Source organism: Lissotriton helveticus, chromosome 11 (genome assembly GCF_964261635.1).
Source record: "Lissotriton helveticus chromosome 11, aLisHel1.1, whole genome shotgun sequence".
Classification (NCBI taxonomy): domain Eukaryota; kingdom Metazoa; phylum Chordata; class Amphibia; order Caudata; family Salamandridae; genus Lissotriton; species Lissotriton helveticus.
This window is the reverse complement of record NC_136072.1, coordinates 71,793,345-71,809,833: the sequence shown is the minus strand read 5'-3', so window position 1 is coordinate 71,809,833 and position 16,489 is coordinate 71,793,345. Positions and strand designations below refer to the sequence as shown.

At 48.1% G+C, this 16,489-nt stretch overlaps 1 protein-coding gene across 1 annotated transcript in view; it reads right to left on the bottom strand.

Moving 5' to 3' along the window:
- The window catches only part of CHRD (chordin), a 58,183-nt gene extending 48,451 nt beyond the window's left edge, over positions 1–9,732 (bottom strand). Inside the window, exons 1-2 of the mRNA XM_078665778.1 lie at positions 9,564–9,732; positions 2,933–3,036 (exon numbers count right to left, since the gene is read on the bottom strand). Of these exons, the coding sequence (XP_078521904.1) occupies positions 2,933–3,036; positions 9,564–9,696 (237 nt within the window). The 5' untranslated portion in view covers positions 9,697–9,732. The remainder of the gene's footprint in view (positions 1–2,932; positions 3,037–9,563) is intronic.
- Between the last annotated feature and the right edge of the window lie 6,757 nt (positions 9,733–16,489).

The window sequence follows — 16,489 nt, the reverse complement described above, 5'->3', positions numbered from 1 at the left end:
ACATAACTAATATACACAAAGAGATCGAAGACTTGAGTAGAGAAAATGTCTGGGAAAAGGTGGGCCATGGAATGAGTACAGTTGGAGGGTGGTTTTCCACCTTAGGCAAAAGCTTTATTTGGTATATCCTAAAGCCTATCATCATAATATTGATCTGTGGGATAATATTGTGGGGATTGGTGAGGGTATTCAAATGGTACAGAGCAAGAAGGTCAGAAAGGGCCCAAAGAGAACAGTTGCGGAGATTGGCTGCCATACAAGATAATCAGTACAGGAGCCTGAGAGCTCTGGAAGCACAGAGAATGCCAGCAATAACTGCAGTTTAAATGTTAGTGATGACCCCGAGAGGTCATCAAAGGGGGGAACTGAGAGAGCGCAAACTGAGATAAATATATGAGTACATCACACTTACCTATAGTGAGCACAAGTCATGATGAGAAATGCCATGAGTGCTAATAGTATCTGAAATTATATTCTAAATGTATAGCTAATATAGAGATTTAAGTAGAAGTGGAACTAATACAGAAATGTGTGACTTTATATGATTTTATTAGACGTGATTATTTTGAATCTATGTCGTGTAGCTGTTAAACATATAAGATGGTCTGTGGTAAAACGCAGAACGTGGTAGGCCTCAGGGCCAGAGCTGGAGCTAAAAGGGAAGGTGTTTCTTTTCACGACACAGATTGTTTAACGTTTTTGGTCATTGCATTAATGGGCCGTGATTTAGAGTAATGTTTTCTAAATAATAGAATAAGAGTTTAACATGCTTTAATTAAATGAAGAATTTGAATGCTATAATCATAATGTGAAATATTGTAGGCCTGAAATGTTTTAGCAGTGATTTACACGTACATGTCTGGGCTGAGAAATGTTGCAAGCCTTTTTAGAAGTCTATGAGAGTTGGGTTCTTGGCGGCAGATATCTGTCTGCAACAGGAAAGGGGGGATCCAATTATAAGTGAATGAATAGAGGTCTGTTCAGTAGACGGCCCAGACATGGAGGAGGGTTCTGGAATGTTTAAGGGGTATCAGCGGGCCGGAGAAGAGACTGAGAAGCAAGGTCAACTCTAACGTCTGAGGCCCAATACAAAGCATCATGGAAAAAGCCTGAAGTTGCACCACGTGAGAGGCGTTTCGCAAGGGGCGTCTCAAATGTTGTTGACTGTTTTGTATTAGGGACAGCACCCCTGGGTGGAGTTAGAGCAGAGACCTGAGGACCCTTTAGAGAGCGGATGGGTAGGCAGTGAGGGGTCATGACTGGAGAACTTTAGGTTTTCACCAAGAGACTTAGAGTGGGTGACTTCCCTTGGGGGTCATTCATTGCTGACACCTTTGTTAGGTTGGGATTTGGTTAAGTAGGGATACCATCTAGAACAGGGTAGGGACGCCTAACCTGTGTTTGTTTTCCTCCAACCTAAATGAAGGAGAGATATGCGTCTATGCTGATAGCTTTGCTATTTTTAGAACTTGTGTTAGTGATTTCTGTTGCTCGTCTGAGGGCTTTTCGAGAGCACATGTATGTAATTGGACCTGTGTATCTCGTGAATCTCATTCTGAGATGCTTGTATTTGCAGCTCATTATATCTTTACAATAAACTTTTGAAACCAAGAAGTTGTCCGTGATCTTTGAGAGTAGAGTCCTTTCTTGGGTGAACTAATTTGCTGATAGGTGTACTGTTTCCTTCCAAGACAGGCAATAAAGGTTCAGTCGACCAGATCGAGGTTTGGATCAATAGATATAAGGTATCGATCAAAATCTCGCCCTTTCAGGGGTGTCTGTGAGGGAAGAGGCAGGTGTATCTCCAGACCCCTGAGGGGTGTCTGTGTGAGAGAGGCCGGTGTATCTCCAGACACCTTAGGGGTGTCTGTGAGGGGAGAGAGTGGTGTATCCAAAGACCCCTGAGATGTGAGGGGAGAGGGCGGTGTATCTCCAGACACCTGAGGGGTGTCTGTGAGGGAGAGGCCGGTGTATCTCCAGACACCTGAGGGGTGTCTGTGAGGGGAGAGGCCGGTGTATCTCCAGACACCTGAGGGGTGTCTGTGAGGGGAGAGGCCGGTGTATCTCCAGACACCTGAGGGGTGTCTGTGAGGGGAGAGGCCGGTGTATCTCCAGACACCTGAGGGGTGTCTGTGAGGGGAGAGGCAGGTGTATCTCCAGACACCTGAGGGGTGTCTGTGAGGGGAGAGGCAGGTGTATACAAAGACCCCTGAGACGTGTCTGTGAGGGGAGAGTCCAGTGTATCTCCAGACACCTGAGGGGTGTCTGTGAGGGAAGAGGCCGGTGTATCTCCAGACACCTGAAGGGTGTCTGTGAGGGGAGAGGCAGGTGTATCTCCAGACACCTGAGGGGTGTCTGTGAGGGGAGAGGCAGGTGTATCTCCAGACACCTGAGGGGTGTCTGTGAGGGGAGAGGCAGGTGTATACAAAGACCCCTGAGACGTGTCTGTGAGGGGAGAGTCCAGTGTATCTCCAGACACCTGAGGGGTGTCTGTGAGGGGAGAGGCAGGTGTATACAAAGACCCCTGGGGTGTGTCTGTGAGAGGAGAGTCCAGTGTATCTCCAGACACCTGAGGGGTGTCTGTGAGGGAAGAGGCCGGTGTATCTCCAGACACCTGAGGGGTGTCTGTGAGGGGAGAGGCAGGTGTGTACAAAGACCCCTGGGGTGTGTCTGTGAGAGGAGAGTCCAGTGTATCTCCAGACACCTGAGGGGTGTCTGTGAGGGAAGAGGCCGGTGTATCTCCAGACACCTGAGGGGTGTCTGTGAGGGGAGAGGCAGGTGTGTACAAAGACCCCTGAGACGTGTCTGTGAGGGGAGAGTCCAGTGTATCTTCACACACCTGAGGGGTGTCTGTGAGAGAGAGGTCGGCTACTAGCTCTACCATTGCACAACAAGGAAGAAAGAAAGGCAAGTGCGGGTTTGCGGTACTTACCGGCTCGCAGTAGCACACCACGCAGTGCATCACCCCAAAGGGCTCTCCAAGATCGGGGTGCCATGAGTCTTCAATGGCATAGTACCGGCCTCCAAACGAGCAGCCTGTGAACAGACACACAGTTTATTAAAACCAGCAAAAGACAAGGATTAGCACTTCCCAAAGCTTAATGACCCCATGGACACCCTACCTTCAATCCACTTGCACCCTGTCTTCAATTCAAACCAATCCATTGGCTACCTTATCTTCAATTCAAGCCAGCCCATTGGCTACCCTATCTTCAATTCAAGCCTGTCCATTGGCTACCCTATCTTTAATTCAAGCCAGTTCATTGGCTACCCTATCTTCAATTCAAGCCGGTCCATTGGCTACCCTATCTTCAATTCAAGCCAGTCCATTGGCTACCCTATCTTTAATTCAAGCCAGTCCATTTGCTGCCCTGTCTTCAATTCAAACCAGTCCATTGGCTACCCTATCTTCAATTCAAGCAAGTCCATTAGCTACCCTATCCTCAATTCAAGCCAGTCCATTGGCAACCGTATGGTCAATTCAAGCCAGTCCATTGGCTCCCGTATGGTCAATTCAAGCCAGTCCATTGGCTACCCTATTTTTAATTCAAGCCATTCCATTGGCTACCCTATCTTTAATTCAAGCCAGTCCATTTGCTGCCCTGTCTTCAATTCAAACCAGTCCATTGGCTACCCTATCTTCAATTCAAGCAAGTCCATTTGCTACCCTATCCTCAATTCAAGCCAGTCCATTGGCAACCGTATGGTCAATTCAAGCCAGTCCATTGGCTCCCGTATGGTCAATTCAAGCCAGTCCATTGGCTACTCTATTTTTAATTCAAGTCATTCCATTGGCTACCCTATCCTCAATTCAAGCCTGTCCATTGGCTACCGTATGGTCAATTCAAGCCAGTCCATTGGCTACCCTATTTTCAATTCAAGCCATTCCACTGGCTACCCTATCTTCAATTCAAGCCTGTCCATTGGCTACCCTATCTTCAATTCAAGCCAGTCCATTGGCTACCCTATCTTCAATTCAAACCAACCATTGGGCACTCGATCTTCAAAATCAAACAAATCCACTGGCACCCTATCTTCAACCCAAACCAATATATAGGCTACCCTATCTTCAATGCCACATAATGCAGAGGGTGCCCTTCACACAATGTTAACAAACCAGGTGCTACTTCAGCCCCAACATACCATTGAAGGGGAGGCTCTTTTTTAAATGCAGACTAATGCAAGGGCCACCACACCCGCAACACCAAACAGTGCAGGGACCGCTATATGTTCAAAGCAAACCAATCCTTGAACTACCAAGCCTCAGTGCATCCTATTGCAAGAGACCCAGCCTGGACTTGCATCAAAGACACTCTAAGGCACACACTGGAGCCTCCTCTGACATCAGGCCCAATCCAGACAAACTCAGTGGGGTTCAATCTTGGTGGCACTACATGACTCTTCTCCTACTGTGTGGCCCTTTGGCAGAAGGGTGGGGTATGACCTTTTACATTTGCTTGGGATTGTCCACACTGGGAAAGTTGCATGGATGGAATCTGTCTGTTTGCACTTTGTTTGGCAGGGGTGTGGGAGAAACTGGCAAGTGTGTTTGTCATTAGCTCCCAAGCGTGCTAGTTTGCTGTCTCTCTGATGATGTGACATGCAAATCCTGCTGCGGCGAGTGTGGGTCACCCCTAAACAGATCCCTTCCCTCCCACCATGTTAGAATCCCAGAGCCAGCATTTCTGCAAATTTCGACACAATAGCAGGCCTTTCGTACACGTGGAATGTAGATGTCCGCTTCCAAGGGTGGTGTCTTAGCCAAAGTTGGATCAAGCCAAGGCAGGATGGAGGAACCCTGACTGAGGCCCAGTCTTTCAGCTGCACATGCTCTACTCTCAGAATCCTGACAACCTGATGCTTCATTCAAGCAGCTTCCCTCAGTCCTGATCAGAACTTGCACCCATGTTCCCTTAGTGAGCTTCAACCGCTTGAACTCCACCACACCAAGTACCTTCTGCATCCAGAGCCAGCACAAATTTACATTTTCCTGGAGGTTAGAGACCCCTCCCGCCCCCCAGAAATCATTTCTCACCAGATCTAGCTGATATCTGCCAACCAAAGGTCCTGCAGCACCCACTGACCTTTGACCCTACATGGTACACAAGAGATTGGCCGCCACACCATTGTTCAGCAAACCCTTTTTAAAACCAATGGGCTTTTCCAGAGCGCCCTCTGGCTTTCATGTCATGACAGAGTATTGTTGGGCAAAAAAAAAAATACACATATATATATAACTTGAAAAGGACAATATCTCTCTGTGAACCATAAGAACACTTTCCGAAAATTTAAATTGTAAATATAAAAACTCTATGTCCCATAATCCACTATTAGACTAAATGCAAAGTAACAGGAAATGATGTAATGATGTGAAAATTACAAAAAACGCTGTTTATTGTGAACATACCAACCGTGATCAAGGTATAAGCATACCGAAACGCGTAGGTTGTTCGCCTGTATCGTTATTTTGATTTTGATTGGAGCAATAAATCAATACACTGCTGCTGCGAATTGGAAAGTGAGAGTGCAACTTCATTTGGGATCCTGTGGGTGACACAGGATTGGAGAGGAAATATATAGCAAAATATCATGCCACTAGGTGAAGATTATCTGTTATTTACACCAGTAGGGTAAAATATTTGTAAACGGTATTTAAACACAATATTTTGTCATTCCGCCCTCTGAGAGTTATCTTCAAATACCGGTGTCCAGCATAAGGTTTTCCACTTTGTGGGTCGCCACTGTAATATGGTGTAAATGGGCAAGCCTTTCAGCCTAGTACAGTATTATGCTTTATTCCTAGATTTCTCACTTGATGTTCTCCGCATTTCTAAACTCATAGGTACCTTACGTAGCATAGATTTACTCCTTTCTTTACCTCGGCTTTCTTTCTTTATTTTAATGTATTGCAGACAGCCAGGGTGCCTAATACCTCTTTTTACGGTATTTAAGCGGCGTGTCCCTTTAGTCTGTGATGTCAAGCCTCTTGAGGGGGCAGCCCCTCGGCGTTTTTGCTGATCCCCGGTAAATGTGAGCTTCAATGGATTGTGCTGAATGGTATCTCCGGGATACGGGGTGTCTGCCCCTGTGGTATTCGCCCCATGCTGCCCTGGGCGGGGAAACTCTTTACACCAAAAACATCCGACTAATTGCCTGCACAGCTGGCCTAACCTCCGTGCGCGCGGGCACAGTGAGAAGTGCAAACACCGCTTCCGGGTGCTGGGCACCGCAGTGTATGCTCAGCCTGATTGGCTGGGACGCAGGGGCCTTGGCATGGGCCCTCGGCATTTAACCCTCACAGCCAGGGGCGTTGCTAGGGCTCGGAGGTCAAAAGCGGAAGTGCACGAGCTCAGGGGTGCAAAGGGATTGTGTGACACAACACAGGCTCCTAATGCATACGTGTAACAGCACAAGGGTGCATAGGTACCCTATGCATCTAATGCATACACTGGCACAAGGGTGCATAGCTAATGTGTGACACAACACAGGCTCCTAATGCATACCTGTAACAGCACAGGGTGCATAGGTACCCTATGCGTCGAATGCATACGTGCACTGGCACATGGGTGCATAGGGACTGTGTGACACAACACAAGCTCCTAATGCATACGTGTAACAGCACATGGGTGCATAGCTACTGTGTGACACAACACAGGCTCCTAATGCATACGTGTAACAGCACATGGGTGCATAGCTACTGTGTGACACAACACAGGCTCCTAATGCATACGTGTAACAGCACATGGGTGCATAGCTACTGTGTGACACAACACAGGCTCCTAATGCCTACGTGTAACAGCACAAGTGTGCATAGGTACCCTGTGCATCTAATGGATAAGTGTACTGGCACATGGCATGGACGCATAGCTACTGTGTGACACACCACAGGCTCCTAATGCATAAGTATACAAGCACAAGGGTGCATATGTACTGTGTGATAAAACACAGGCATCTATTGCAAAAGTGTACAAACACAAGGGTGCATAGGTACCGTATGACACAATGAAGGCATCTAATACATAAGTGTACAAGCACACAGGGGCATAGCTGCTGTGTGACACAACACAGACATCTAATGCATAAGTGTTCAGGCACAAGGGTGCTGAGTTACTGTGTGACACAATACATTAATATTATGTATAAGTGTACAAGCACATGGGTGCATAGGTACTATGTGACAGGTTTTAATGTATAAACATTGTACCTGTGAAGGGTGCATGGGTACTATGTGACACAGATTTCTAATGCATATGTGCAACAGCACAAGCGTGCACAGTTATTCTCGAAGGTGTGACAACAAGGCCTGGGGATGTGTTGATGTGACATAAGTGCTGATAATGTACTTATGTGACGTCACAGAGGCAAGCACCTCGCAAGAGTGACTTGGAATATATTGATGTGACATCATAACGGCTTGGAGTGTCTTGATGTGACACCAAAGAGTCACCTGACTCACAAGTGTGGCACCAAAGGCCTGGAATGTTGATGTGACATCACAGGGGCATGTATCTCGCAGGTGTAAAAATACAACCTTGTAACGAATTAAAGTGATATCACGTATGTAACCTCGCAATGAACATGCACATTGCACAGGTGTCACGTGAAAGTCTCAGAACGCATTAAGGAGTTTCACTGGTTGCCCGGGGCCGAATACACCGCGCTGAACTTTGACCCCCTCCTGGGTTCGGGATCAGATGCGGTCCAATGTGTTGGTAAAGGAAACGGACTGTATGCCTGTGTGTGAGTGTAACGGAATGTATACATCTGTGTGCAAGTGTGTGTATGCGTGCAGGTACATATACATATGATTATGACTGTATTTAGCGTGTTATGCATGTGTGTGTGTTTGCATGCATGCATCGAGATGTATACATATATATGCATTGTATTTATGTATGTTTGTTCATGTATATGTGTATGCTAAAAGAAGGGGTCGCGGAGGTGTCATTAGACCGACTGACGCGTCCCTTCGGCCTGTGTGCGAGCTGGGAGGTCAGATTCGGACGAACTTCCGGGTCACGTGGACATGATGGAGTGGGCGCTGTCCAGCTAGCATCAAACGGCTCCCCCACTCCACACCTCAGCTACCATAGCAGGCCGTGGGTGCGCGTGGCATCCCTTTACTGACACCTGCATTACCGAGAACCGTATAATTGTACAATGACCTCTGATAATCAAGGGAGGCGAGAAAGCGGCGCCTCCCCTCTTGTCAAAGCTCTGTTACACGTGGCCTGAAATTGGCAGGGGCGATCTCTACGTCGAGGCCAGTCATTGAATGGTCATGACGCACCAAACGCTCTCCTAAACTGGTTCTGTTGGCATCTGTGGGCAGGGATGGAAGCTCGCCCTGCTGTGGGGGGCCTTAGACTCCCAGCTCGCCTTAAAAACTCTGTACAAAGTAACCCACGTGCCTAGAGTCACCCAGACAAATCTAACACACATCCGAGGTTTCCCGGTCAGAGGTTCACAGGAGATTCTGTCTGCATTTTAAAGTCAAAATTAGTTAATTTAAGGTGGTTCCCCGTTCTGTAAGATACAACAGTTCTGTTGTTTGTCTGCGAAGGGTTTCGCCGGAAGGACAGAGATGGAAACGGGGCAGGGGGAAGGGGTTAACGGGGAGGGGTATGTCGCATGGCACCAGTAAATATACACACTGCGCATCGACAGCCGCTGTGTGTGCAGACTGGTTTCTGTAAGGAGCGGGGCTCTTGGGTGTTTAAAGCTTAAATGTCGGCCGGAGAAACACACATTTAGGGAGGGTGCGTGTGCACGCTCCACAGACCACTGGCCCCAGACTCCTTAGTCCCCATGTCTCACAAAGGGCCCGCGAGTTTTGCCCAATGTACTACCACAAACCCTCTGCGCCTCACTCTCACCTCGTCCTCTGGGGTACACCACATATTCCACAGACCCACCACCGTCCAGAGGCCATTACATACCTGAGGAACCCCACTGACTCGCTAGTATTACCACAATGCACCTTCACAGACCTCTTTAGCCTCTGTTCAATGCATCACCACAGACCTCCTGAGTCTCTTTTCAATGCAACACCACAGACCTCCTTAGCCTCTGTTCAGGGCATCACCACAGACCTCATGAGCCCACCACAGACCCCCGGATGCATCCCAATGTACTCTTTCAGATGCATACGTCTCTGTTCAATACATCACCAAAGACCTCCTTAGCATCTGTTCAGTGCATCACCACAGACCTCCTTAGCCTCTGTTCAGTGCATCACCACAGACCCCATGAGCCCACCACAGACCCCAGTTGCATCCCAATGTACTCTTAAATGCATGAGTCTCTGTTCAATGTATCACCGGCACAGACCTCCTTAGCCTCTGTTCAATGCATCACCACTGACCTCACGAGCCCACCACAGACCCCCAGTTACATCCCAATGTACTCTTTCACATGCCATGAACCTCCGTAAGGCACTAATGCCGACCCACCAAACATGCGCCAAATAAACCAGCAGATACCCGTTTAAGCTGGCACCCTGACATACCAGAACAGACCCTTTAAGTCTCCCACATGCCACCACACAGCCATAGTCTCCTTACCTGACGCCCCTTTGGAGGGCTGCGCGTCGAGCTCGGGCTGGATGGGCAGGAAGGCTTTAGGGCGCGGGTGCCCCCCCTCCACCAGCCAGAGGCAGGCGAGGACAAGGCAGAGCCTGAAGCCCAAGTGGGGCATCACCGGCGAGGGGCAGAGGAGGCCTGGCCGCAGACCCACGGGGCACCACGGGCAGCCGGAGCGGGCACCGGGGCAGAGGGGCAAGGACTCCGCACCCAGCAGCAGAGAGGATACTTCAGTGGCGACGAGTGTCAGAGAGGATATTTCAGTGGAGACGAGTGTGAGAGAGCGCAAACTGAGATAAATATATGAGTACATCACACTTACCTATAGTGAGCACAAGTCATGATGAGAAATGCCATGAGTGCTAATAGTATCTGAAATTATATTCTAAATGTATAGCTAATATAGAGATTTAAGTAGAAGTGGAACTAATACAGAAATGTGTGACTTTATATGATTTTATTAGACGTGATTATTTTGAATCTATGTCGTGTAGCTGTTAAACATATAAGATGGTCTGTGGTAAAACGCAGAACGTGGTAGGCCTCAGGGCCAGAGCTGGAGCTAAAAGGGAAGGTGTTTCTTTTCACGACACAGATTGTTTAACGTTTTTGGTCATTGCATTAATGGGCCGTGATTTAGAGTAATGTTTTCTAAATAATAGAATAAGAGTTTAACATGCTTTAATTAAATGAAGAATTTGAATGCTATAATCATAATGTGAAATATTGTAGGCCTGAAATGTTTTAGCAGTGATTTACACGTACATGTCTGGGCTGAGAAATGTTGCAAGCCTTTTTAGAAGTCTATGAGAGTTGGGTTCTTGGCGGCAGATATCTGTCTGCAACAGGAAAGGGGGGATCCAATTATAAGTGAATGAATAGAGGTCTGTTCAGTAGACGGCCCAGACATGGAGGAGGGTTCTGGAATGTTTAAGGGGTATCAGCGGGCCGGAGAAGAGACTGAGAAGCAAGGTCAACTCTAACGTCTGAGGCCCAATACAAAGCATCATGGAAAAAGCCTGAAGTTGCACCACGTGAGAGGCGTTTCGCAAGGGGCGTCTCAAATGTTGTTGACTGTTTTGTATTAGGGACAGCACCCCTGGGTGGAGTTAGAGCAGAGACCTGAGGACCCTTTAGAGAGCGGATGGGTAGGCAGTGAGGGGTCATGACTGGAGAACTTTAGGTTTTCACCAAGAGACTTAGAGTGGGTGACTTCCCTTGGGGGTCATTCATTGCTGACACCTTTGTTAGGTTGGGATTTGGTTAAGTAGGGATACCATCTAGAACAGGGTAGGGACGCCTAACCTGTGTTTGTTTTCCTCCAACCTAAATGAAGGAGAGATATGCGTCTATGCTGATAGCTTTGCTATTTTTAGAACTTGTGTTAGTGATTTCTGTTGCTCGTCTGAGGGCTTTTCGAGAGCACATGTATGTAATTGGACCTGTGTATCTCGTGAATCTCATTCTGAGATGCTTGTATTTGCAGCTCATTATATCTTTACAATAAACTTTTGAAACCAAGAAGTTGTCCGTGATCTTTGAGAGTAGAGTCCTTTCTTGGGTGAACTAATTTGCTGATAGGTGTACTGTTTCCTTCCAAGACAGGCAATAAAGGTTCAGTCGACCAGATCGAGGTTTGGATCAATAGATATAAGGTATCGATCAAAATCTCGCCCTTTCAGTTGGTAGCTATAGAGGATGGTTGCCTTCTTGAGGACGGTGACCTAGGCCAGGTTAGCTTACCCCAAGGCCCCTAGAAATCGATGATCGGAAGAACAGCCCGCAGATGAAGATCCGGATGACGTGAGACAGAAAAAGCAGCAGTATCAGAGAGAGTGAGTATAAAGGGTTATGCGTGTTAGATTGCGGTGTTTTGTATTGTATCTATGTTGTAATGTCTGGCGGAGTTGAATGTCTGTAGAGTGACTGTGGAACAGGTTGTGAGCGCGCGCAACCGGTGGAAATCTTAAGTTCAAGGAGAGCTTAAGTGGTTCGGGTGTATCGGACACCCAGAGTAATTGTCAACTAGTGTGAAGGGGGTCATGAGGTACCATTGATCACCCGAGAGACCGAGATAGGGGGAACGTAAGAGTGAGTGCGTGAGTAACGGACGCTGGTCGGAAGTTACTGTGTGTGTAAGTAACCTATCAGAAAGACGATAGACATCTCGTCAGTTGTGTTGACAATTACAGATAGACTGTGGACGTACAGTCGAGAGAAGTGACCGCTTGGTCGGAAGTAGTCATTTTTCAGTGTATGAATGGGACGCATGCATAACCGGGAGACGAGTTGAGAAAGGAGGGGTGCTGCTGCGAAGCGGAGAAAAGAGACGTCAGGTGGTGTCGCGCAGTGATTGGCTGACCGGAGAAAGACCGCGCTGTGATAGGCCAGCTAGCGAACACGTCATACAGGGTCGCGACGTGATTGGCCGACAGGAGAAAGACCGCGCTGTGATAGGCCAAGCTAGCAAAGCCGCGACAGGATTGGTGGAGTGTCATCAGGAAGTAAACAGAGTAGCGAGGCTGGATTTTGTGCGCATAATTATGAAGTGTTTTAAATGGTTGAAAGCGCTGTTTAAGAAAGAGAGGGGAGGATCGTATGAAGGGGAAGAAGCCCCGCCGGAGGGTACGCCAGCTCGTTATATGGCAGTAAATGTTGGGTTGCATACGATCCTTTGGATATCAGAGTGGAGTAAGATTACTGAAGGAAATGAGGAACTGACGTTCCCGAAGTACGGGACGTTCAGATTAGAGGTGTTACATCGATTGAAATCAGTCATGACCTCAAAGAGACCCTTGCCTAGACCAACCCAGTTTGAAGCCCTTGAAGCATGGCTTAGGGCAGCGCATGAAAGGAATATGAACAGACGGCAAGAAAGGGTGAAACGCTCGGTAAGGGCAGTGCAGGATGCCAGGTGGGATGCGGATGCTAAAAGATGGAGAGTGCATAATTTGGAAATAAATAAACTGTACCCAGTGTTAGAGGCGCCAGTAAATAAAAGCCCCATAGAAGAAGATGACGAGAGCGAAACAGAGGACAGCCTGATAAACAGATTACTGACAGACAGGCCACCCCCGTATAATAGAGCAGGGGGAGAGGTCGAGAATACTGAAGGAGAAAAGGGGGGCAATGCAGGAGAGCATAGACTGCTTCCCAGTTCAGAGTGGGATCCTGAGCCAAAGAAAGAGTTGCTCCAGCCTAGTCAGGTGCAACAGGTAGTCGGTAGGTTTGTGGTACAAAGAGCGCCGGAAACGGAAAGCGCCACATCCTACCCATTACCAGATGCACTACAGGTACCTGTTACCATAGGTCCTATAATATCGATATATGACCAAGAGAGAGCAAAAGGGGAAGAACGGAAACGGAAAGACAGAGAAAGAGCAGAGCAGGCAAGGAGGAACGATACCACTAATTCCCCAAGTCAGATGCCAATACCCAGAGAGTGGAGTACCCCGATGCACACAGCAGGGGACCCAGGAGGAGATCCTGGGGGCCCTAGATGGCCAAAGGATCTGAGGGGATCTGGACGAAAATCCTTTCAAGAGCTAAATGAGTACATGAAGCAGTGGGATGAGGCAGTGAAGGCTCAAAAGTGCATCAATGCTGCAGAAGCAGAAAGGGAAAGTCAGGACAGCAGAGCACGAACTCACTGCGGGGCTGGGGAGAGTAGCCCGGAGTGGGACTGTAGAGGGAGTAGGGGAGTCACCCATTGGGCCCGAAATGGAGGTAGAACAGACCTGGAAAACGGGGGCCCCGGGAGTGAAGGGGTGGCGTGCCCAATACTCAGTGAAGGGGAGAGGAGAGCGCAAGAGTACAGGAACAGCTTTAAGTGTCCACACTGTGTGCCTGGCACCAGAGAACAGAATGGGAGTTGTGAGAGGTCGCACCATAGTCCCTGTGATGACAGAAATGAGCGCAGCCCAGGGAATATGGGGAACCAGGAAGGATCGTATCGGATACTGAGCGATACGAGGCAAAGGGAGTGTAGCGACCAGAGGGAAAATAACAGAGAGATGTGCGGTGAGAGGAGAGAAGAAGACGAGAGTGGGCAGAGAGAGAGTAGGGATAAAAGGCCCGTGTTCCATCACCTTCCAAGATTGGATGGCCGAGCATGGGACCTGGAGAGATGGGAGCAAGGGAGGCCACCCATTAATTCTCCTGAGCCCAAACGCAGAGCTCGAAGTTGGGATGGGAGGGAGACCAGTGAGCCCCCTTCAAAAGACATATTGCGAGCTGAGATAAAAGCCAAGAGACTTGATGTCTCCAGCTTAAGGTCAGATCTGGATGACATGGTAGATGGTACCCTGCCTTTAGAAAGAATGGAAATGTATGAACAGGATGAAATACTGTATATGGCAAAGGACATCACACGAAAGGCGAGAGCAGTCCATGAGAAGTTAGTCGAACTAGCAGGCAAATATATGGTGGACTTGTCAAGAACCAAAGCATTACAGGGTAACCACAGGCTACATTACTCAGATCGAGATCTAGATGAGAGGAGAACGATTGGACTGAAAACACACATAAGGGAACTGATTACTGGAATAAGGACATGGAGGGCACTAGATAAATGGGAAGAGAGGTGGTCCAAGAAAGGGACCGGCAGAAGAAGCATGATTGGTATAACACCAGGACAGCAGGGAATAGAAGCTTACCCTTTGCGTGAAGTTGCCAATGGGAGCTATGTACATGTCCCTTGGAGTAGGGGAGATTTAGCTGCTTTTACCACATCTTTCCCCAAGTTACGAGAGAGCCCCGTGGAGTGGTACAAGCAGGTCGAGAGGTTTGTAAAGATCTCAAAAGTCCTATGGATAGATCTGAACACGCTGTTTGACATTGTAGTACCAGGAGATCTGTGGACAGCATGCAAGGTTAGCGCTGAGTGGCCCACAACGGAGCCAGAGAGAGATGCTAGGACTAATGGGCCGTCCGAGATCGTGATGGCAAAATTCGAGAGAGTGATGACTTGGCTGAAAGAAAAAGTGCCAATGCAAGACATAGATTGGGTCAGAATAGACAGGACGAGACAGGAACCCAAAGAGACAGTCCATGAATATTACGAGAGATTGCTGAAGGCGTTTAAACAGTATAGCGGCTTGGATGTAATGGATCCAAAGGACATAGGGCAATTCGTGTCCAAGTTCGTCCTGGGACTGAGACCGGATATTAGTTTAATGATTCAGCAACACTCGATTTGTTGGCAAAGTAGACCCCTAGATGAAATACTGAGATATGCTAGGTACTGCTGTGATGAGGTAGACTCCAAGGCTAAGAAACTAAAAGAGAAGCTGATGGTGGTACAATTGCAGGCAGCAGGAAAGGGGGGACCGCAACAACAGCAGCAAGGGACAGGTACAGGAGGTAAGAAGCAGTACAGTCAGAACAAGGGTAATGAGGAGAGTACTACCTTCAGACCCAGAGTAGACATAGCTACCTTGAAGAAAACGACTAGGTGTCACCAGTGCAACGAGTTGGGGCATTGGAAACGCGAGTGCCCTTACAATGTAGAGATAGGAGAGCAAGAGATAGAGGAGGAAGAGGTCCAGAGCGCACCTATGAGAGGGGCGACGCCATACCAAGGAAAGGTGCTCAAAGGGGGGGGGGCTCCTCCCCGAGCCCAGTTCCCGCAACCTCCTCGAGTAGGGAGTATGGGTAAGACCTATAGACAAATGCCCCTGTTTGTGGAAGGTGAAGAATGCTATTATGTGGACCCATTAACCGGACAGAGAGTGGAAAAAGAAGACTGCATCCTTGGGGCAGCCTTAGAGGTAGATCAGAGGGGACCCTATGTGGAAGCAGAAGTAGCAGGGTGCCCTACGACATTTCTGGTGGACACAGGAGCCACTAGATCCACGATCAGATCAGCTGCAGTTCCAGACCTGCCCATGTCTGGAGAGACCATACAGGTGGTAGGGGTCGCAAACAGGAGAATAACCAGCCAATTGACAGAACCGGTACAGGTGAAAATAGGGAAGTACAGCGATGAGCACCAATTTGTGGTTTGCGATTCAAGCCCTGTGTGTCTGCTAGGAAGAGACCTGTTGTGCAAATTGAATTGTACTATATATTGTACACCCCAGGGAGTGGAGGTATTGACTAATGATGATGATGCAGATTTCAAAGTTGCAAACTCAAGAATATGTGTGGAGCTGTACCCTACTTTGACAGTGGACGAGCTTCCCTGGGATTTGAGAGAGACAGTGGCATCAGAGGTATGGGATTTCACTGGGGAAGAGATTGGATTGGTCAAAGGGGTGGACCCAGTGAAAATTGTAGTGAAACCGCATGCTGAGTTCCCAAGAACACCCCAGTATAAATTGACTCCAGAAACGATTGCAGGCATAAAACCCGTGATCGAGTCCATGATTAAACAGGGAATACTGAAAGAAATCGTGGGTAGTCCATGTAACTCCCCGATTATGGGTCTGCAGAAACCAAATGGGAAATTTCGGATAGTGCAGGACCTTCGAAAGATTAATAACATAGTCGTTTCATGTTGTCCAGTGGTACCGAATCCATCAGTGATACTGTTTCAGATTCCATTCCAAGCTGAGTGGTTCACTGTGATAGATCTTTGTCAGGCTTTCTTTTCGATCCCTTTGGACGAAGATAGCCATTTTCTTTTCGCATTTAAGCTGGAAAATCGCGTCCTAACATGGTGTCGTATCCCTCAGGGGTATACAGAGAGTCCATCGATCTTTAACCAGCTTCTGAAGAAAAATCTTGAAAGTCTAGTGCTGCCCCAGAAGTCAGTTCTGGTCCAGTACATAGACGACCTCCTTGTGGCGTCAGAAACAGAAGAAGCTTGCAGGGAAGATTCCATTGCTTTGTTAAATCACCTAGCTGCCAATGGGCACAAGGTGTCCCCGGGAAAATTGCAGTACTGCCTGACAGAAGTGCAGTACTTG